This window comes from Phoxinus phoxinus (genome assembly GCF_949152265.1).
Source record: "Phoxinus phoxinus genome assembly, chromosome: 13".
NCBI classification, from domain to species: Eukaryota; Metazoa; Chordata; class Actinopteri; order Cypriniformes; family Leuciscidae; genus Phoxinus; species Phoxinus phoxinus.
Window position 1 is genome coordinate 15871377 of NC_136888.1, and position 22483 is coordinate 15893859.

Here is a 22483-nt window from a genome sequence, read left to right on the forward strand (position 1 = left end):
CAATAAATACATACATTTTTTATTTAAATACAAATTTATTTAAATGTATTTAATAATAAACATTAACAGGAATAAATCATCAGAAACTAGACTCACAACTGACTCTGATAGAGCTAGGCATTGTCAATTTCTTAGGCTAACGGAATGCCTTGTAATACTCTAAGAAAAAAATAGCAAACACAAATATTAAGCAAAATAGTGCAACCTAACTTATTCATTAGTAGCAATTTCTATTATTTAATAAAGATATCTATACTTTTTTATCGCTGAGCTTGTTGCAGTGCATTTTGGGATTTCCTAAGCTCAAGCTAATTTACAATGTCTGTACACTTTGCTAGATCTGGATAGTAAAGAAAATAATACAATGTTCCGACATTCCGTGCACGTTGGCAGAACACAGAGAGAAAAGTCCATTCCAGCCATCATCAATCTTTTGATTACTTGCACGCCAGCTCCCACACAGAAGCTTGCAGATGCCAGAGCCAGTTAATAATTCTATCCATTTTCAGAGGTAGACTCCATCATTTATTATGTTCTGTATCTATCCCATCAGCTGTCTAATAATTCTCATCATCATTGGCTAATGCCAGAGCCAGTATTCGGCCCTGATAAAGCGCTTGGCTACACTGTTTGCTTTATTTACTTTGTGAGCATTGTAAAGGCTGTCCGGTGACTAATGAGTACCGCAAGGGGAACGGTCGAGGTTACGGAGGGCAGGATCGTCCGTGATGCCGGCTAATATAGCGTTGACTTTAATCATTACCACTTATTCTGGTCGCATCTGGGAGGAACATCTTGCATGCGGTGGATTCTATAAAAGTACTTTCATACTCTGAGAGAGAAAAAGACCTAGAGAAAACAGAATGTACAAATTCACAGATTAGTCTCAGTGTACTGTATATTACAGTATGTGTCTCAACTGTCAGGTACTCAAAGTCTGTCAAATGAAAAAAAAAAAGTAGCCCCAGTCTGATATTATGAAACTCTGACCTCTATATGCAAGAGAGAAAAAGAGCGAAAGAGGAAGGCACAGGGCAATAGGGCATTTACGCCAAGAGTGAAAGATGAAGGGGAAGTGAGGGTATCCAGGGAGAAGAGACGATTGATCTTGACCTCTTTACTCTAAGTTAAAGAGGCTACAGCACTAAGTTTCCATTGTGGACGCAATTACTTAAAGCCATTTTCTATCATTTTCAGATAGTGTTCCATATTGACATAACAATAAGCCTTGGAGACCAGCCAGCTAAACCAGAAAAGCCTGGTCAGATTGGGAAGACTAGGAAGCAAAACTAGGTTGGCTTAAGAGTGTTTTTTTAAGTGTGGGAATTACAGCAGAGAAAAAAACAACACCACCACTACATATTGATATCTTTACATTAAAGTCAGCATGATACGGAAGTTGCGATAGTCTTTTCTTCCCTATAGTGACGTACATCCAAGTGAAACGGCTTCTAGAACAAGGAAAGATTTTGATTAATTGAATATTGATTGGATTGTTGGATCCTTGTGGTTTGGTATTGCTGTTTATCTCGTGTGAGTTTTCCCGCCCTCACGCCAGTGAACACATCATCCGAGCAGAGAAGAGATTAAAATACCTGTTTTTAAACATAAATAATAATAAGATAAATCATTTATAATAAATACTACAGTATTTCAGAAAAAATAATCATTGTCAATTCATGTTGGCTTTAAATAAATGATCACCAGCAAATCTTTACTAGACAAAACTAATATTGATTTTTCCCTCTTTTCATCCACTCAAATCAGCCATTTACATTCAGTTACAACCAACACAAAATGTACATTTGTTGTCATTTATATGCGCGTACTGTACAGCTCTGTACAGAACCACAATTTCTCATTCAAACATTTGTCAACATATGCTTTGGGAGCCACAAAATCCAATGACAGCATGAAATCTAACAGTGATTGGAATTTCACACAGCTAATTTCCCTAAGGTTCTTCCCCTATTTGCCAGGATTTCCAATGAAAAAAACTGACATTTAATAGTGCTTATAAAATTAGCATGTGTCCAGTTTATTATTTGAATGGATTCAGTGCTAAACAAATGCAAACTGACAGAATAATGGAAGTATAGCATCCGTATAAAATAAGAATACTTCTATACAGGGCAGTTGAATGCTCATTTCTGATTGGTTGACAAACATTCAAAGATAAGCACACCGCTAAAGTATTTCCAGGCAGGTCTTGATCGCATTACACTTCGCCAAATTATTTAATTAATTTTAAAAGGTCCTTAAAGCCAATAAAACCACAAGAACTGAAATCCAAGGCACTGAGCAAGCAAATAAATATAACAAATAAAGGATAAAAATGAAACACTATTTCCACGTTTTCCCCACAAAATTATATTTTTCTCAGATTAAAATAAATAACACTTGGTTCAATATTTTGTTGTACAATGAAGACATTCTATATTTGAGTAGCTTAAGTTTCTTTTTGGGATCTACTCTATATACACAGACATGTTCAAATATATTTCAAATACATTTCTGCTCTGTTTCCTTGAATTTAAAGCACTCGGTTAGCTTTTCATGCAAAACCGTGACTGTGGGTGCAGTTTAAGGCACCAAAAATATGCTCTCCATAGTCTTCAGGTCCCGCTGCTCAGATGCCCTTCCAGAGAGCAGACTCATTTCCTCTCGCAGCCTCCAGCTCCGTTTCCCACCGGCTCTGCTAACCCCCCACAGCTCGGCAATTTCAAAATAAAGTGTCTTTTTAAGCAAGCAGGCTGTACTGCCTTTTCAACCTGTTCCAATGGAGAGCGTCTCTTTAGCAAAGCCCCATTGAGCGGCCACGTGGCACACTTGCTAATACCACGATCGCTTTCATTCCCCCGATCCTCTAAAACCCTCTTAAAAGCGTTCAGACGCACTCGCAAAGCAGACGCGCACACGCATGCACAGCGACGCATTAAAACGAGAGAGGGAAAATATAAGCGGAAGCGTTCACTAAATTGCACCACTCCAAATGAGTCTGATGAACCGAGCCCTTTGATTGCATTTTCAAGCTCTGCATAAAATTTGTGCGGCGTTTTCTTTTAAAATGCGTCTTCATTTGCCACACTGTACCAGGGAGCATCAGTTAATCAGTAACGCCCATAACCCAGTCCTCTATCTGCAAAGAAAAAGAAAAATGGCTCGGCAGAAGAAATCCAAGCAGTGGTTGTGTGTGACACCGCGTAAAGGAAAATAAATGTTATGTGCACTCGTGTGTACGTGCGAGTGAGAGGGGGGTGTGATAAATGCTTGATGTGCCATCCACTCGCCGACCGTTCCCTCCTCCGTCTTTCAAAGGTGTGCGGTGCCCTTTAAGCATGGCTCGGTGGCTTATGAGACCGGTTTCAGGCTGTGTTTACCCGTCTGTCAGGCTCACTGACGCCTGGGTGTACAACGATAAGGAAAGGTTGCCGTTTAAAGCCTCAGCGAGCTTTGCAAAACAAACTGGCAGCAAATGTGCATATTAATTCAGACAGACAAAACAGGTCGGAGGAAATATAATGACAGAGTGACACAAACAAAGCAGGTGCTAAAATGATCCCATTTAGTCATTTAACAAAAGACGGCGGGTTCGCACCACGGCTCTCAGCGGCTGCAGTCTTTTTCTCGCTCTGCGTTTCTAAAAATCTCTTCATCTATCTCACTGGCGCTTTCCAAATTTCCCTCTCTTACATGGAAGAGCGACGCATGAAATCTGGGAATACTGTATGATGAATGAAGCTGCTTGTGAAATAACAAAAATATTGAACAGGACAAGATGTGATATTTGGGCGAACAGGATGGAGCATCAATGTTTATAGAAAATGTTTTGAGAAGACTACAGTACCAGTATATATTATCTTGCCAGCCAACTCCAGTGTAAATGCGACTACTACTAGGACTGCTTATGTTATTCGTACGTGACAGTGAAGATATGTCCCAATGGTTTTTAAAGTGAGTTTAGTTTAACTAAAAATGAAAATGGTCATCATTCACTCACCCTCACATCATTCCAAACCTGTATTACTGTCTTTCTTCCAAGATATTTTGACGAATATTAGGGTCCAAACAACATTGGACTTTTCATATGACTTTCATCATATGAGCAAAAAAGGCTGAAAGCTGTTTGCTGATTTTCAATCTGAGCCAATAAAAAAAAACATTTATATGAGTGAAGAGAAAGTTTAAGAGGACTCTGACAATGATTCTTCAGTGTGACAACGCCTAAATAGAGGAGTCTCTCGTTTTTCTATCAACAGACATCAACTAAAGACCAAATGCAAATACCACAATGGTTTTTTTTTCTATAATATATAAGATATTCAAGACCTTTTTACAGCCCTAATAAAAAGACGAAAATAAAATGAGACGAAGTATAGTTAATATGTTCTAGATTATCCAAAAAAACAGGCATTATCACACGTTATTTAACATATATAAAAATATTCGGCTGAATTTTAAGCACTAATTTGTGATTTGCAGAGACATTCTAACATAAACGTACAAGTTTTTTTTGTCAAAATACCCGCCCTTAGATGAGAGCATTGCAAACTTTGTGATTGGCATGTTAAGAGGAGTGAAGTTCGCTCATCTTTTTATGCATTTATTCTTTTTTTAAACAACAGCAACCTGACAAAGTGATAACTCAACCATCATCAAATAACAAGAAAATGATAATGCAGTGGCAATGGTGACGTGAAATATCTCCATGTGAACAGACGCTGGCCCATCGATCAATAGTCCATTAGCATCCGTTTCTCTGTTATCCTCCGGGCCTCACAAGAGTTTATTCATCTCTCTGTCGTCCCCTGGCCCCGCATAACTACAGATTAGCTCACTCTGTAGGGCCTCCATTCTAACCAAAGCCATTGTGTGTAACCGCATTCACCCTGAGACACGAGTCACCTTAACGAAAGTGCAAAATTAAAAAGGCGCTCGATCTCGTGGCGAGTCCTTGTGCTGACAAAAGCGGCGGAGTAGAATAAATTGCAGCCGCAACGGAAAAACAGTCTGTGATATAAATATGAAAAAGAGCCTGATTTAATTTAGTGCTCATCTGCTAAGGGCTAGAAAAATGAAATGAAATTTGAGAGGCATAATTCATCAAACCAAGCAGCCTCCATTTCAGCGGTGTCAGAGCCTCTCGGAACAGGGCAAAGAGAAACGTCTTCAAAGCTTCCAGAACCCACAGCAGGAAACGTGACTGCTTCATTAACATTCCAGAGCACTTTTCCATGCTCAAATTAACATCAGCAGAGTGAAATTACTGATTAAGCGATCTTGAGTTGTGACAAGTGCCGTTTGTTGGGCTGCAGTTTCTGAGTGTTTCTGAAGAACCGATGTTCTGTTTTAGAGTAACGCAGAGATAAGGGCGTCTCTCTTACCTCATTGACATTGATGCCGTGTTTCCTCATGTACTCCCGGTCATTGACCTGACCACCCTCTGCAAAGTCCATGGTTAGAATGCGCTTGGTGGAAAGATCCCAGTGAATCTTTGGGATCTGGAAGAAAACAAAACAAGAAACAGATTCTCAGCAGGTTTTTTTTGCAGGAAGCTGTGCCATGTTTCACTTCATTTGTTCTAATTATTATTTGCATTTTGAATAAATAATGAAAAACATCCTATTCAACAAGTCTTATTTTGGAATTTGGAAAACTTTTTTCTGGAAATTCCTTGAACCAGCTGGGATAAAGTTTTTTTAAGCTTTGCTATGTAGTTCCTGAGGTGTTCTAACGCTGAATCCAAAATCGAATACCTCCCTACTATATACAGTAGTATGCGAAAAACAGTATGCCAAAAGAGTAGTATGTCCGAATACATAGTATTTTAAAAAAGTCCCCGAATGACCAACTACTTCCAGCGAGATTCTGAAGTGTGCAGTCGATGGACACTTGACAATCCCATGAGGCCACGGGAGGGGATTTATGAATGGTAGTGAAGCGACACAACTGACGCTGGTAGGTCACGTGACAGTAACAACATGATGGATGTAGTATGTCCGGGTTACATTCATACTACCCATATTCATACTATATAGAACATTTTTACAAGGGTGATTTGAGTGGTTTTAAGGCCAATTCACACTGTTGTTCAGACACTTCATTGGGTTCTGTTGGATCAGTGCGTTACCTCTGTCGGCGTTGGTCAGTAAATAACTAAGCTGTGGAAAACAGTTATAGACTGTGCACTATGAGCATGCAACATAACTAGCCACACCGAAATCGCCAATTTCCACACTACTGAGAGTCGCTATCTGTACTTCCTGACAGAGACATAGAGAAAATGGGTTCCGGCAATAAGATTCTTTGTGACGGATAATGCCAGATGCTCAAAATTAGCTATAATCTGCACATAAAGCTCAAAGCAGCAGGCTTTCTTGATGCTTCAGATGACCTTCCTCTTCTATACGACAGCTTCCTGTTCCTGAACATTGCTGCTTATCTGGTGCTCTATCGCTCTACCAACTTGTCTCACTAATTAAAAAACTTTCTGCTCATAATGAGGGAGATGTACAGACTTTTTTTCCTTTGATAATTTCCCTCCACCTGATACCAAGGTCTGGCTTTTGCCACCACCTCCGGCGACACTTTTTCAGCCGAGTTCCTCTCCGCTCTCTTTATCAGACGAACGTCAACGATAAAAAATCCCTCCGTTACCACCATATAAACAGAGCCATTTTTCAGCTCAGTGTCTGCCTTGTGGAACAGCCACACGCTCTGAACTGCCTGCGACTCTGCCACACCGCCGCCGCTGTATAATCATGCTTGTTTTACAGGGCGAGAGGCTGATGCGGAGAGCCGGGGATTTATTCCTGACATGGCGGCTTGTGCTCCGCTGTCAAACGTTTTGACAGAGCTAATAGTGTGCATTAGAGGCACAAATCTGCGGGTGTAAACCCAGGCAATTCTTATTACCCTGCAGGGCCAGCCAGCCAGGTCTCTTTGTTATTCATTAAAAATGAAAAGGGGACTTGCCTGGAAGCATTTGGCAGTTGTTATGACAGATTATTTACCTTGCAAAGTTTTTTTGCAGGGGAGAAATATGAGGGCACTCCGATATGTAGCATCTAGCCGAGACAGTGTGAAAAAGTGCAAGTTAAAGCTAGTATGGTGTTTAAGTAGGACTTGTAATATGACTTGCTTCACTTGAAAGTTGACAAAATTCTCTGAATAAGATGTTGAACTGTCAAAAAAGTCTGAGCTTTTTGTTTTGTAGTGCTGATTCGTGCAGCCTTGAAGGGCACACTCGTTCCAAACGAAAGTGGGCAAATTAATCCTTTTATGAAGGCCATTGGCAATGTATATATATATATATATATATATATAATATATATATATATATATATATATATATATATATATATATATATATATATATATATATATATATATATATATATATATATATATATATATATATATATATATATATATATATAAAAAAAATAAAATCATTGATCATTTCAAGGAAGTAATATTACCATTTATAAATAAGTGAACCTGGCTGCAGTGCCGAGTCATTGTGATTTCTTTTAAAACCTGAGGTAATTTAAGACATTAAGGCCCGGTTTCACAAACATGGCTTAGATTAAGCCAGGATTAGGCCTTAGTTTAATTAGGACATTTACCGTGGCTTTTATAAATGTGCCTTCGAATTTTTACAGATATGTCCTTGCAAATTGCTTTCAGTTAAAACCGCTCAAACAAGCATTTTAGTCTGGGACTAGGCTTAAGCCTTGTCTGTGAAACCGAGGGTAAAACCTCAGATTTTAAAAAGTTCAATTGCTACCGTACGCCCAAAAAGACCATCAACAGATTTTCCCCAATGCCACATAAAGAGACACTTTCACAAACCTTCAAAAAGTTGAACTTCTTGAGCATGTCTGCTATTTTCTCAGCGTTTCGGCCCTCATTGAGAAAGTCCAGCTCCAGAGGCAGGTTCTTCTTGGCCTCTTCCACCAGCCACATAAAAGCAAAGTCTGGAAACAACCAGTGGACGACCTGAAGGAGAAACTGAAGAAAGACACAGGCAAACAAATAGTTACACATTGCATTGTCTGATCAAGATGATTGATGATTTTTTTTTGTGTGTATAGTTTAATAGGCCCTGACAAGAAGCATCATGTTAAGCAAAAAAGAAAAAGTGCTAAACATCTCAGGAAGGGATATGAAAGCTCAGAACTCCAAACCAAGACTGAGTAAGACTTGGCCATAATAGAGTAATTATATGTGATACAAATGAAATTGTAGGTGCATGGACAAATGGCTATTTGCAATACAATAAATGAATAAAAATGTAGGTTGAATGATGGAATCTATTTTTTAAGCACTAATGGGAGGTGAATAGGCCCTTAGAAGAATCGAGCTATACATGGGCGTGTGACAATGACAGAGCGTGTGAATTAGGCATCAGAAGCCAGGCATCGGCAGCCGTGCTCCCTCTGTAATTACCTCCATCACAACAATGTCCTTGGAGCTTTGCCGCTGGACCTTGGGATGCTGTACTTTCACTGCCACCGTCCTCCCATCTGGAAGTACTGCTTTGTGGACCTGAGCGAGGGAGGCGGCCCCGTGAGGTTTCTCGTCAAACTGGATGAAAAGATCGCTGAGCTGAGGAGGAAATTTTGTTTAAAGGTTAGAAAACTAGAAAGAGGCAGGAAGAGTATCATACCGGAATGCTGCAGGTGTTGTGACACTGAAAATCAAGCAGGAAGTCATATAAATGTTACTTTTATACAAACTTAAAGTAAACTCGGGGGTGAACTTAAGAAATGTCACTATGTACTGTACGTTTAGCATTTTTATTTTAGAATATAAAAAAATTAATAAAAACTATACATGAAATATACACACACACACACACACTATAAGTAATTTGTATTAAAACAAAAAGATAGTCTTATAAATAATATATTGCGCTATATATATATATATATACAAGATATATTATCTACGTGTGTGTGTGTGTGTGTGTGTGTGTGTGTGTATATATGTATATTTCATGTATAGTTTTTATTTTATAGGTTTTTTTATAGGGTTTATTTTATTTTATACTATATATATATAAACTATAAGTAATTTGTATTAAAACAAAACGATCCTAGTCTTATAAATAATACATTGCGCTATATATATAAGATATATTATATACAATATACAATTTTTTTATATATATATAAATGCAAAATTTAAATGTAATATTTAATATAATAACCAAGGGAAGCCTGTATCCAGAAGAACTTTTTGGTTACCAGTCAAAATCCTTCACCGCCCAAATCAATAAAAGCAAGTTGATTTACTTAAAGTGTGTGTGGGGGGGGGGATTTTTAATAAAATGCTCAGCCTCTTAATTTCCATCTAAACTTAAACAAATCAATTGTCTCTTTGCAACATTTGTCGCAAAATGTGTTATACTACAAGTAAATACTGTCTACAAAGAAATATGATATTCAACAAGGAACAAATCATTTAATTGTCAGTTCAGTTATAACAGCGGGGGAAATTATGTTGAGCAGAGTGTAAGCAGGGCATCTTGTAAATGTGGTTGGTGAAAAATAGCATGACTGATCAGTATGCCACTTTTTTCCTGCGATGCCAACTGCAATGAATATTCAACACAGACACAACAGGGGCAGTGGAAGGGAATGCCAAGAGGAAGTGACACATTTCTCATTGGTGTGTGCACAAGAGGAGTTAACCATAAATAAATACTCCAAAAGGATTATCAAGCTGTTCTGCTCCAAAACGAAAACAACATTTTTCCAAATGCATTTCACTGCTACAGGAGAGACAAAAAGGATGAATATGTGGTTAAAAAACAAGGGATGGTGAACCTTTCAACATTGAGTGCTGAGAAATCCCAGCTTTTTATTCAATTAACGTCACCAGGCAACCTCTACACAAACGAACGAGAGTGTAGCAGATGAAGGTCAACTCAAATTCGGTTGTTCTTTTTAAAGCTCCTAAGTATAGAGTCAAATACTGAAAACAATGTCTTAATCCTAGTGATGTGCACACATTTCGAGTCTGCATGAAGAGTGCATCTTGGGAATAGTGGGCTCCTGGTGCTCAAACTGTGGGAGGTGAAATTATACTTCTGAAATGCATCATTTTGTCATTTGCATGAATCCTCAATGTACAGGGCAAACCCATAGTCTTATAAGATGAGCTTGGCAACTTTTTTCCATCTAGAAAGAGGGCAGATCCAAATCAATAATAAATATGTAAAGTATACTGGAATTAAATTATGCATATATCTCTATGTATGATTTTTCCCAGTTTTGTGTGACCCTCTTTTTTTGCTACTCAGTGATATACTAACAAAATCAGCAACTAAAGCAACAGCTTATGAAGCTGTAAAATCTGAAACTATTTGATCTGTATAAATGAAAAGTTAATCTGCATTAAAGATTTTGTTTGTTCATAATGTGTGTCCAAAACTGGCAGCTCCAATTTTGGCAGCAGCCAAATTGCAAAAATGGAATTAAGAAAATGGAGTGAAAAGCTCTGAAATGTCTGATGACTAAGTTAGTGGATTTTATCATTGTCTAGGTTGGATTTCTGCCATCTGTGTCAGCTAAGCGGCATGGGGTGGACTTTCTCTCCAGAGAGAGAGAGAGAGAGAGAGAGAGAGAGAGAGAGAGAGAGAGAGAGAGAGAGAGAGAGAGAGAGAGAGAGAGAGGCGTGATGCCAGGGTCTGCAGTCTCAGGTGAAGGACCATTGAGAAACAAACGTTTCTCACCTTATGCATTCACCCTGAAATTTCCCCTACAAATGGCTCTGATCCAGCCTGTTGAAGTCTGGATTGCATCCAGGATAAGTATGAGTAACATGCAAAAGAACAAAGCATAACGGAGCTGTGAATAGCACATACCAAGTTCTGCTTCTCTGAATGTGAAACTGATTTAGTGACGCAGCCAGTTAAAAATAGAGCTTCTTTGCGTCAGGATTCGCCAGTCCTGCCAGAGATTACAACACTATAAATTAATGATATACAGAAACTCCCCATATCCTGAGCAGTAATACGTATACTTTTAAGGACCCCCTACTGACCAATTCTATCCTTAAATTGTAAATTAATCATAAAGTTAATTATATTTGCTTGACAAAGCCAAAATAGTGATCTACTATTTAAGAGTATTATTATTCTTCAGATTTTTCTGAGCCCCTATGTAGTATTTCAGTTGCACTTTATTTTACAGTACATGTACTTACCTAAGAAAGTACTGAGTAAGGTAACTATATGGGTTAAGGTAAGGTTTAGAAGTAGGTTCAGGGTTAGTATCTAGTTATTACCCATTTATTGTAATTACTATAATAAGTACATAGGCCTATTATGTACATGGGGAACAAGACTGTATAATAAAGTGCTACCAGTATTTCTATACATCTCCAGCAGCTTTCAAGGTATGTTCACCAAAGTCAACATACTGTAGACCTTCAAGAATGATCTGACTCCGGTTTCTATATCTTTCCTAATGGATTTAACATACACATTTCCGGTACAATACCTGCGAACAGGCCCAAACTCCCATAGACTTCCATTCATGGGTGAAAACTTTTCCATTGAATAACTTCTATACCTTATTCAAGCAACATCAGCTATTCAGGCTGTTCTGACTTATCAAGCTGTAATGCCAAAATATGCTAGAAACATACTTGCAACACGTATAGCAATCTGCTAAAACATGCTAGCAGCATGATAAAATATTCTAACAATGCCCATAAACATGGTTAAACATGCTAGCATACAAAAACTTGCTAATGTTTTTTATGTGGTTTCTTGGCAGTCTGATGAGGTATAATGGGGCATGTGGTAGTCTAATGTGTCTACAATTTTGGCTGTCTGAGTAAAACCTTCAGACTTCAAAGTTTTGTCAAGCTAACAAATTTTGTCATCAAACTATCTATCCATCCATCCATCCATCCATCCATCCATCCATCCATCCATCCATCCATCCATCCATCCATCCATCCATCCATCCACTATATAAATTCTATACACTTTCCATGCACTCTTAAAAAACATCAGTTCCAAAAAGGTGAAAGGTAGAACCACCATTTTGGGTCCCCCAAAGAACCTTTCAGAAGAACCCTTTTTCTTAGTGTGATCATTTCATAATCCAAAGAACCCTTTTCCAATATAAATAACCTTTTGTCCAATGGAAAGGATCCATGTATGTTAAAGGTCCTTCATAGATGCCAATTAAGAACCTTTATAAGAGTGTTGCCGGTTTTGACTAGCCACCACTTTTTTTCTTCTTTTTTTTGCCGATTGATCTGAAATAGATGCTACCACAATAACAGTTTGTTTCATTCAAATAACTGCACAGCAGGTCGGTCCGTAAATGCACAGACAACATATACGAAATGTGTGGAGATTTTGTGATCAAAACAAAATGTCCGGTCAACAGTAATATGCCCCAATTATTTCACAGACATAACTCTGTAAACAAAGCAAAACAAACATATCTGCTCATGTTTATGTTGGTTATTAGGGCCTCAAAACGTTTAAAGTCACTAACCTAGCAAACTTTGACCTTTGACTGTCCTGTCCTTCTTAAAAAATGCTCACAGTAGCAGACCAGACCAATATAATGGACTTTGTTTGCTTGCAGATTGATAAAAACCAGTGCCTCCAAAAAGTTGCCAATCTGATAGTAAATCTGATTGGAGCTTGCTATTTTAACAAGCACTTGCCACTTTTGAGTGTATACATTATAAACTCTGAAAAGTGAAACTGAGGCACACATTATTCAAATAATTAATTATTCGCTCATTCATGAACCTTTTTAACCAGCAAAAGCCATCACAAGTCAGTTTAAAGATGCTATGCAAGATATTTAGCCTTACAGCGAAACAAATCAACCCCTTCACCACAGTTTTGCAGCAACACCAACGGACTCAGCAGATGCTGGACATGGTTGGTGTCACAAGTCCAAACTCAGTGTTTTCCGTCAGAGATGGACTCATTCTCTGACGTACATAGACAACCTGTCCGATTAGGCTAATGTGAACCTGTCCATGGCTAGTTGCTCAGAGGAACCTTCCGGCTCTCCTGAGGCGTCTCTCCCACACATGACTAGCACTTGCCACTGCATGAGTTACGCAACCATATCTCTGGAAAAGCTCTCATTACACTGTAACCATGCAGTTGATTTTTTTCTGTGTATAATATGATATACAGAACATATGACACAAAAAATAGCACATTTTTCTTCAGTATACATTAAAGTGACTATATTGAGATTATACACCTTATATATGTTTTGCTTTATAAAATGACATGTTTGATCATCCCTCTACGATGTAAGAGCCCAGCAAGATTTTGCATCACCCTTTGGGCCCATGCTGAGTCACATCTTTCTCATTTGTCATTCAAAGAATGGGGGGGGGGGGGGGGGGGGGGGTGGAGAGATATGATAGGCTCCTCCCACCCTAGCTTCATTCTTCTCACTGTGGGGCAAGAATAATGGAAGCAATTAGCTATAGAAGAGGTCAAGAAGGAATCCCCAGAGAGCTGTAGTCATTAGACTAGCCTGTCTCTTGTATTTTCAATATGCTCACCCCACTATGCTCACCCCACCCCGCTACAGAAGCCGCCATATCAAACCTCAATTGTGTGCTAATTCCCTCTGGAGTTGCGTTTCAATACGTCCAGCATAGCGTGCGATGCACAGGTCTGACATTTGTACTTTCATACCATTTCGCCTCACTGTCCTTTCTCATTTTTGTCATTTTGTTTCTGCTGGAGCGTTCACGCAGTTGACCCAGTTTGTCCTTTCTGAAATGATCAGATAATCAGAGTTTTGTCTCTTTTTTTCGTGCGAGCTTATCTAAAGCCACAGATGACTGGGAGCACATATCAGCCAGTGCCTGTGATGGCCTGATAGCACAGTGTGACCTCTGACCTCCCGCTGAGCAGCCGGAGCCATTATTGTGCATCACTGTAATCACAGTCAGCTGAGACTGCCGCAGAGGAGATACACAAACAGAGCCGATGCCGGTGTGAGCGGCCCTCAAAACAACTAAAGCCTGCCCACTGACTGACCAATGAAGATGTGACATTTATTTAACTGTTCACACATTTAGATGTGCAGAACTGAATAAATAAAATTAAAATAAATAAAACAAACAGTAAAATAAAAATTAGATATAAATAAAAATATAATTTGTAGATATATATATATATATATATATATATATATATATATATACACACACAGGTGAAACTCGAAAAATTAGAATATCGTGCAAAAGTTCATTTATTTCAGTAATTCAACTTAAAAGGTGAAACTAATATATTATATAGACTCATTACATGCAAAGTGAGATATTTCAAGCCTTTATTTGTCATAATTTTGATGATTATGGCTTACAGCTTATGAAAACCCCAAAGTCAAAATTAGAATATTGTGAAAAGGATTTCATAAGCTGTAAGCCATAACCATCAAAATTATAACAAATAAAGGCTTGAAATATCTCACTTTGCATGTAATGAGTCTATATTAGTTTCACCTTTTAAGTTGAATTACTGAAATAAATGAACTTTTTCACGATATTCTATGTTTTCGATTTTCACCTGTATATAGAACTGATCAAAAATGGCAACTCAATGACAACATTAACTACAGTAATATTATATTATACAATATCATAACATATATTATTTTATACATAATAAATTATATAGAAATTCTATACAATTATATAGAATTATAAATTACTATAACAACAAGTAAATACACTGTAAAACAATTTGTTTTAACTTAAAGTGTTTGTGCTGCCTTAAATTTAAGTATAGTCAATTCAAATATCCAAGTTGTCACTTATACGAACACTTACTTTTAAGTTGAAACATCCCATTTTTTTTCAGTGTACATTTGTAAAAAATTGTGAAGAAAATCTGAGTGGGGCTTTTGTAGTTTAGGATGCTCTAGATCGTTACTAGGTAGTAGCTAACACCCTACATATGGCTCAGATCTCTTCTTCAATGTTCCTCTGTGGAATTTTTTACTCATTTTATTGTCCAATAGGTGAAAACTCAATCCAATCGATTAGAAAAGTAATAGCACTCTCCTCAACCTAAGCAACAAAATAGGCTGTTTGCATTAGCTTTAAATTTTGGTTTTAGCTTTTGATAAACTACTCACCGACCCCACTGAAACTAATAGCATAACCAAAGTGATCAATCAACTATAAATGTGTGAAACATTCAGAATTAAGCAGATTTATGCATGACTGCTTCCTAAAGTATAAGTTGATTGCCGTCTAAATCTTAATAATAAATATAAGAGGTTTGCAAGTGTGTGTGTGTGTGTGTGTGTGTGTGTGTGTGTGTGTGTGTGTGTGTGTGTGTGTGTGTGTGTGTGTGTGTGTGTGTGTGTGTGTGTGTGTGTGTGTGTGTTTCAATAATATAAACACCTCAGATATCTCAGATGGCTCAAAGATAACTCACTAAAGTGGTCAGACACATGCACTGAATCAAAAGAAGAGAAGCCTGGGCTTACTGCACTAAAATACATAACTGTGCATCTCACAGAATGTACTACAGATAAATACAATAGTTTTCTTTTGCAGCAAAGACCATTAACATATTTATAGTAAACTGAGTCTTCCATTATTCTTTCAGAGAAATTCTTTCTTTGCGGACCGTCATTATTCATCCTCCTGAAATTGGTGGTCTTATCTTAATTACACAAATACAAAAACTTGTTTACCAACATAACATGCCAACAATTCAGCATTCCTGTTTTAATGCAAACTAGGTATGTTTTCCAAAAACTTTCAAATTACTTTGAAATGAAAAGGATGGCATCAAACACATTATTGATGTAGTAGTGATTTGATCAATCAATCAATCAATCAATCAATCAATCAATCAATCAATCAATCAATCAATCAATCAATCAATCAATCAATCAATCAATCGGGGAAGTTTTTGTATGTTGCGATACAATGCTACTGATTACATTTCAATAAAAAGTGCATAGCAGCAAATAACCAAGACATACACTATAGTTCAAAAGTTTGAGTTTTTATTTTATTTTATCAAGGATACATTAAACTGATCAAGTGACAGTAAAGACATTTACAATGTTACAAAATATTTGTATTTTAAATAAATGCTGTTCTTTTAAACTAGTTAATCATGGAAAAAAAAATCATGGTTTCCACAAAAAAAAAAAAAAGTAAGTAGCACCAGTTTTTAACATTGAAAATAAGAAATATTTCTCGGGCAGCATATTAGAATGATTTCTGAAGGATCATGTAACGATGAAGACTGTAGTAATGATGCTGAAAAATCAGCTTTGCCATCACATAAATTATATTTTATAATATATTCAAACAGAAAACGGTTATTTTAAATGGCAATAATATTTCACAATATTTGTGATTCTACTGTATTTTTGATCAAATAAATGCACCCTTGGTGAACATATGAGACTTAAAAACAAAACTTTTGAACAGCAATGTACATAAAATGATCCATCATAGAATGTTTCTGTATAAAAATGTGTATCCTAATCCACAGATTCTGATAAGTCTTTTGGAAATGGGGTATTTTGTTTTAAATAAAGAGTCAAATTTGTTTGTAAACACAGGCATCTTAATTTTTTATAAATATTACTATAAAATTTAAATTGTATTTTATTATAATAAAATTGATATCACCACAATACAAAGCCTCCAATAACTTATACCACCTAGTTCCAGAGATTCATTCCTCTTCCTTCAGTCGTACTGGATTTCAGACTCATTTGAATGACACTTTAGTGTTAACCTGTCCAGGAAGGAATGAACCTATTAACTCTGTGACTTTAGCTTTAAGAGGTGATCAAGATGCACTCAAGACGAAAGTCAACTGAACTCAGGACTGAATTTGTGCTCTCTTCTCTTTTTCCCCCTCCCCTCCGCCACAATCCACAAATAAAGAGTGACAAACCACTTAAATCCGTCCCTTGCCATCGCCTGTACTTTTGTGAAATTATAGGGGAAGCAACAAAGGAAGAGGAGCTCTCTCCCATGCTGAGCTCCGTTGGAGACAGGGCAGCTGGAAATGTGCGTGTCATTTTCTGTCCTAAAATCAGAGAATGTTCCCACACAGGCAGACCTGCAGATGCAGCCCCTTTCTTGAGATCTTCAGGGTCAGCATCCCGACTCTTCAAGCCAGAGAAAACGTGGGGGGCAAGGACAATACCCGAGCATTTCACACGAGTGACACCTCACAGCGTGTCCCAAACCACCAGCACACACACTCAGTGTCAGGCAGACCGTCTCTCAGCGGCCCACCTCCAAAGCTTTATAACTCACTTCCATTGGCTCAGATTTCTGTAGCCGCTTGAGTCCTGATACAATATCACATTTCACAAAGAGTGAGAGCCCAGAAGCCATGGACACAAGGGAAATGGTCACATTTAAAAGTGAAGCTAGCAGATCAAATGCCTTAAGCACTTGTCTTACATTAGTAACAAGTTTCAAAATGATCAAATAAACTAAAGCTTTAGGTATAAATAATTAACAATTAACATTACTTATACAGAATGTGGTAATCTAGATCAATATTAATTATATGATTATTATATTTGAATATATTTTGTAACATTACCAGCTGCATTTATTAAAAAGTCACCATGATTAATTGAAAAAAAAATTAAGTTATGTGAACTTGACAATTCCACATACCTTAATTTTTTCCAGTACGCATGAAGTTTATTTAATTAACTTCAAATTAAATCACTTTAAGTCAACTGATCACTTTTTACAGTGTACTGTGAGGTCGGCAGGAGTGAAGATGAAGGAGATTCAAAAACAAAATAGGCTTTATTAATAATCCAAACACTGAACACGCTGGGAAATAACGCAAACCACACAATGCTTCAACGATAACTGACTGAACAACTGAAACACAGGGCTATATAAACAGGGGTAGAACGAACAAAACTCAACTAGACGTGTGGAACTAATACGTAACTAATGAGGCCATAATCAGTAACCAATGAAACCGATACTAAACAGAAACTAAATCAATATTTCTTGGAGTCAATAAGTTGTTTGTACACAAAGCGCTTGCTTTTTAGATACACTGTCAATATGTAAATTACGTTTCAGTGTTTAAACAAACGTATGTGTGCAAGAACTACACTTTATATATGAATACCTACTATCAACTACAATTACTAATGAGATCATGTCCATATATTGATCACTATTTCAGACCATCAAGTACTGAATGAAATCACGATCCGCAGCTTTGATGAGATTCCAAGCCTAAAACACAGAATCTCCTGGGAAACGTGTCACCGGGGTCTTGTTTGCATTGTCACCATCACGGTCTCATTCCCTTACTTCCTTTATCTTTATCTCTCACTCTCTCTCTCTCTTTCTCTGAGGTCTCAGGGACAGGTGAAGAGCATCTTCAAGTGCTTCCTCTAAGAGCTTTCCTTAAGAGGGGCCACAGCAGTTGAAACCCCTAGCAGAGAGTAAAAAGAGAAAGGCAGGGACACGGGAGAGAATTGATTACGCCTGGTCTGGCATTAACCGCCACTGTGCCCAACTCTCACAAATCCAATTCACCTAATTGTGCAACAATTGCTCACGATAAAAGACCATCTCGAAATCAAGCTCTCGCCAGAGTGACTCCACAAAAGACTTTTTCTTTTTACACACTTCTTAAGACTTTTCTCCGAGGTACCCGCTTCGATTTCTATGTGAGGCGCTGCGAATAAAACATAACATATTGTCGGGGATCGCAACAGCTAATTTGCCAAACTCTCTATAGACTGCGGAAACTCCCCAAGGAAGGCGTTACTCATTTTTCTGGCAGTCTGCAAGCTTGTGAATCTCTCGGCTGAGGGCTGAAACTCCGCTCGTAACGTCTGACAGGCCTCTCATTCACACGCCGGCTCGGAAACGACACCGCAAGCCCTCGAGGAGCTCACTCACAAACCCGCATTGGGAAAAGTGAGGCTCCCAAAGGCTTCCAATCACCAACCGCATATGCCATGACATACATTACCCTACTGGTGCACCGATGACAGTCCAGACTCCTTGCGGCCATTACATCACTAGCTTCCTGCTAAGAACTTGGGAGTAAAAGCATCATGACTTGGAAAGGTTGCAGGCGGGGGTAATTGCATGACGCAAACAATTATAACACTCAAGCATATCCCGAAGAACGAGGATGCAAAACTTTGTGAGGCCTGTATGGGCAGCTATAGAGTCAGGTCTCGGTTTAAAAAAAAACATTCGTGAGGGCTGTGCGCTCCTGCAGCCTGAGGGGACGCTGTGATGAACGCTGACGTTTTTACAAGGAGCGTTTAAGATCCAAATGTTTCATCTGGGAGGTTTAAAAAGCAAATTAACTCAGATCTCTAGCCCTGGGGCAACTGGCTAATTTGATTTGGTGTGGAGGTGGGCGCCGCTCGCGTCGCTGTTCTTTTTTTTTTTTTGCCACTGAGTAGGAACAGTACTAGGACCCAATTTGCAGGTACCAACATTTGTTCGTTTTTTACTGCTTTTTATTGATACAGACTGTAGTGAATAAATTAGTAAATGCTGAATTATTGAGGAGAGAACAAAAATGAAATGAGGAAGTGGCACAGGTTAGAATCTCCCACTCTTTCTAAGAAATGGCATTAATGCTACAAATAAATAGAGCAAATTAAAACAACCAAGTGAGATGAAGTACCTTTAATTTTCACAAAAAAAGTATATATATATATATATATATATATATATATATATATATATATATACACTGTATACATACACTGCCGTTCAAAGAATTCTCTTCTGCTACCAAGGCTGCATTTATTTGATTAAAATAAAAATAGAAATAAAATAATATTGTGAATACTCTGGTCTTCAGTGTCACATGATCCTTCATAAGTCATTCTAATATGATGATTTGATGCTCAAGAAACATTTCTCATTATTATCAATGTTGAAAAGTTATTTACATTTTAATTTCAGGATTCTTTGATGAATAGAAAGTTCAAAAGAACAGCATTTATCAGAAAACTTTTGTAACAAACACTGCCGTTCAAAAGTTTGGGGGGTCAGTAAAATTTTTTATTGTATTTTTGGGGGACAGAAATCAAAGAAATCAATACTTTTATTCATCAAGGATGAATATAAATTGATCAAAAGTTAGAGTAAAGACATTTATAATGTTGCAAAAGATTCCATTTCAAATAAATGCAGTTTTTTGTTTTCAACATTGATAATAATAATGAATGCTTTTTGAGCACCAAATCCGCAATATTAGAATGATTTCTGAAGGATCGTGTGACACTGAAGACTGGAGTAATGATGCTGAAAATTCAGCTTTGATCACAGGAATAAATTACATTTGAAAATATATTAAAATAGAAAACAGTTACTTTAAATTGTCATAATGTTTCACAATATGTGACCCTGGATCACAGTCACAAGTTACACTGATATATTTGTGGCAATAGCCAACAATATTGTATCGGTCAAAATGATCGATTTTTATTTTATGCCAAAAATCATTAGGATATTAAGTAAAGATCATGTTCCATGAAGATATTTAGTAAATTTCCTACCGTAAATATCTAAAACTTTTATTTTTGTGAGTGAATGCAGCACAATCGCGAACATAAATGGACAAGATTTTCAAATAGTTGTCTATTTCAAATCTCAGCCAAGTATTGTCCTATCCTAACAAACCATTCATCAATGGAAAGTTTATTTATTCAACTTTCAAATATCAATTTATACAACCCAAGTGACTGGTTTTGTGGTCACATATAATTTTTTTTTTTTTGTTGTATTTTTTGTATTTTTAATCAAATAAATGCAGCCTTGGTGAGTAGAAGAGACTTCTTTTAAAAACATTAAAAATCTTACCGATCAAAAACTTTTGAAAGGCAGTGTGTGTGTAAACATACACAAACAGTATGGACGCCATGAAACACTTGTTCTTATTTATTGAATTGAGCATAAATAAAACCGAAACATTAAAGATCCAATTCAGGCAAGACAGACAAAGCATTATTAGCTCTTGACACCTTATATTTCCATGAAAGTAACCACTGCTGCTTTAAATTCTAATTCTAACCCAGACATGAAATTCTAATTACCACGTCAGTGTTCACCCCAAAGACGGCCACCATCAATAAACTTTGTATAGAACAGTATGGAGCCACATGGTACAGCGAACTCATTTACAATTCAAAGAGCTTTGTGTTCAGCTGTGTGTTCTGGAGGATGTTTCTCATCTGCCTGCTTTCAAGTTGTATGCAGTAATTTTAAAGATGTTTGGCAGGAATAATAAGAAGGTTTCTTACACAATTGCATATGTATAATCGCGAGCAACACACTCTTTGTGATGATGAACACTATACCGCTGCCTCTGCTGACACTATAATGGCTGTGGTGAGCTCAAATTTCTCCTGCATCTCTGAGGTATAATTAAAACATGTTGTAATATTTTTTTTTTTCAAACACTGACACGCCATAGAAACTAGCCACAAAATGCTCTTTTCAAGTGTGGTCAGGCTCCAAAATGACATAAAAGCAATGCAAAATACACCATATGACAATATTCCAGAATATTTCATTTCTTTTAAAGCTACAAGGTAGCACTGGGGGAGTAACACAGCAAAATTTAAAAGTCATTACAAAATCACTAACCGTTTCAATGCGTCTTTTCAGACCATTCTGCAAAAAGTCAGTCAGGTTTGAAAAAACATGAAAGTTACAAAAAAGGTTACTTTTTATGGGTGAACTGTTCCTTTATATAGTATATAAAAATAGTATACATATACAGTACTGTGCAAAAGTCTTAGGCTCATTAGTAAATACTGTATATAAACAGTCATGTGAAAAAGAAAGGACACCCTATTGAGTTTATGGTTTTATGTATCAGGAGGACATAATAAAAAATCATCTTCTCCTTGGCAGGTTTTAAAAATAGGTAAATAACCTCAGATGAACAACCACAAATGACAGATATTACACCGTGTCATTATTTATTTATTAAAAATGAAGCCAAAATGGAAAAGCCATGGGTGACAAACCTTCTTATGCTTGTAGAGCCACTTCTGGCAGCAATAAGTCCCAAAAAAGAAATCATTTTCTGTATGACAGTATCAGTCTCTCACATCACTGTGAAGGAATTTTGTCCCACTCTTCTTTACAACGTTGCTTCAGTTCATCAAGGTTTGTGGACATGCGTTTATGCACAGATCCTGCCACAACATTTCAGTTGGGTTGAGGTCTGGACTTTGACTGGGCCAGTGGGACACCTTGATTATTTTCTTAAAGCGTGTCCTTTCTTTTTCACATGACTGTGCACCATTGAGATGACTTGAAAAAAGTGAATTCACAATATATAAACTGTTTTTTTAAGCTCACTGCATTATAGAATCAGTACGATTATGACCACCTGCCATTAGGGTTATTAACGTCTTAAAGTGCTTTTCACATATCACCTGGGGATAAACTATTTCATGGA

At 37.3% G+C, this 22483-nt stretch overlaps 1 protein-coding gene across 1 annotated transcript in view; it reads right to left on the reverse strand.

Annotated features, from left to right (window-relative positions):
* The window catches only part of adck1 (aarF domain containing kinase 1), a gene marked incomplete at its 3' end in the record, with an annotated part of 104188 nt that overhangs the window by 23323 nt on the left and 58382 nt on the right, over positions 1-22483 (reverse strand). Inside the window, exons 5-7 of the mRNA XM_079632152.1 lie at positions 8452-8610; positions 7855-8013; positions 5385-5501 (exon numbers count right to left, since the gene is read on the reverse strand). Of these exons, the coding sequence (XP_079488278.1) occupies positions 5385-5501; positions 7855-8013; positions 8452-8610 (435 nt within the window). The remainder of the gene's footprint in view (positions 1-5384; positions 5502-7854; positions 8014-8451; positions 8611-22483) is intronic.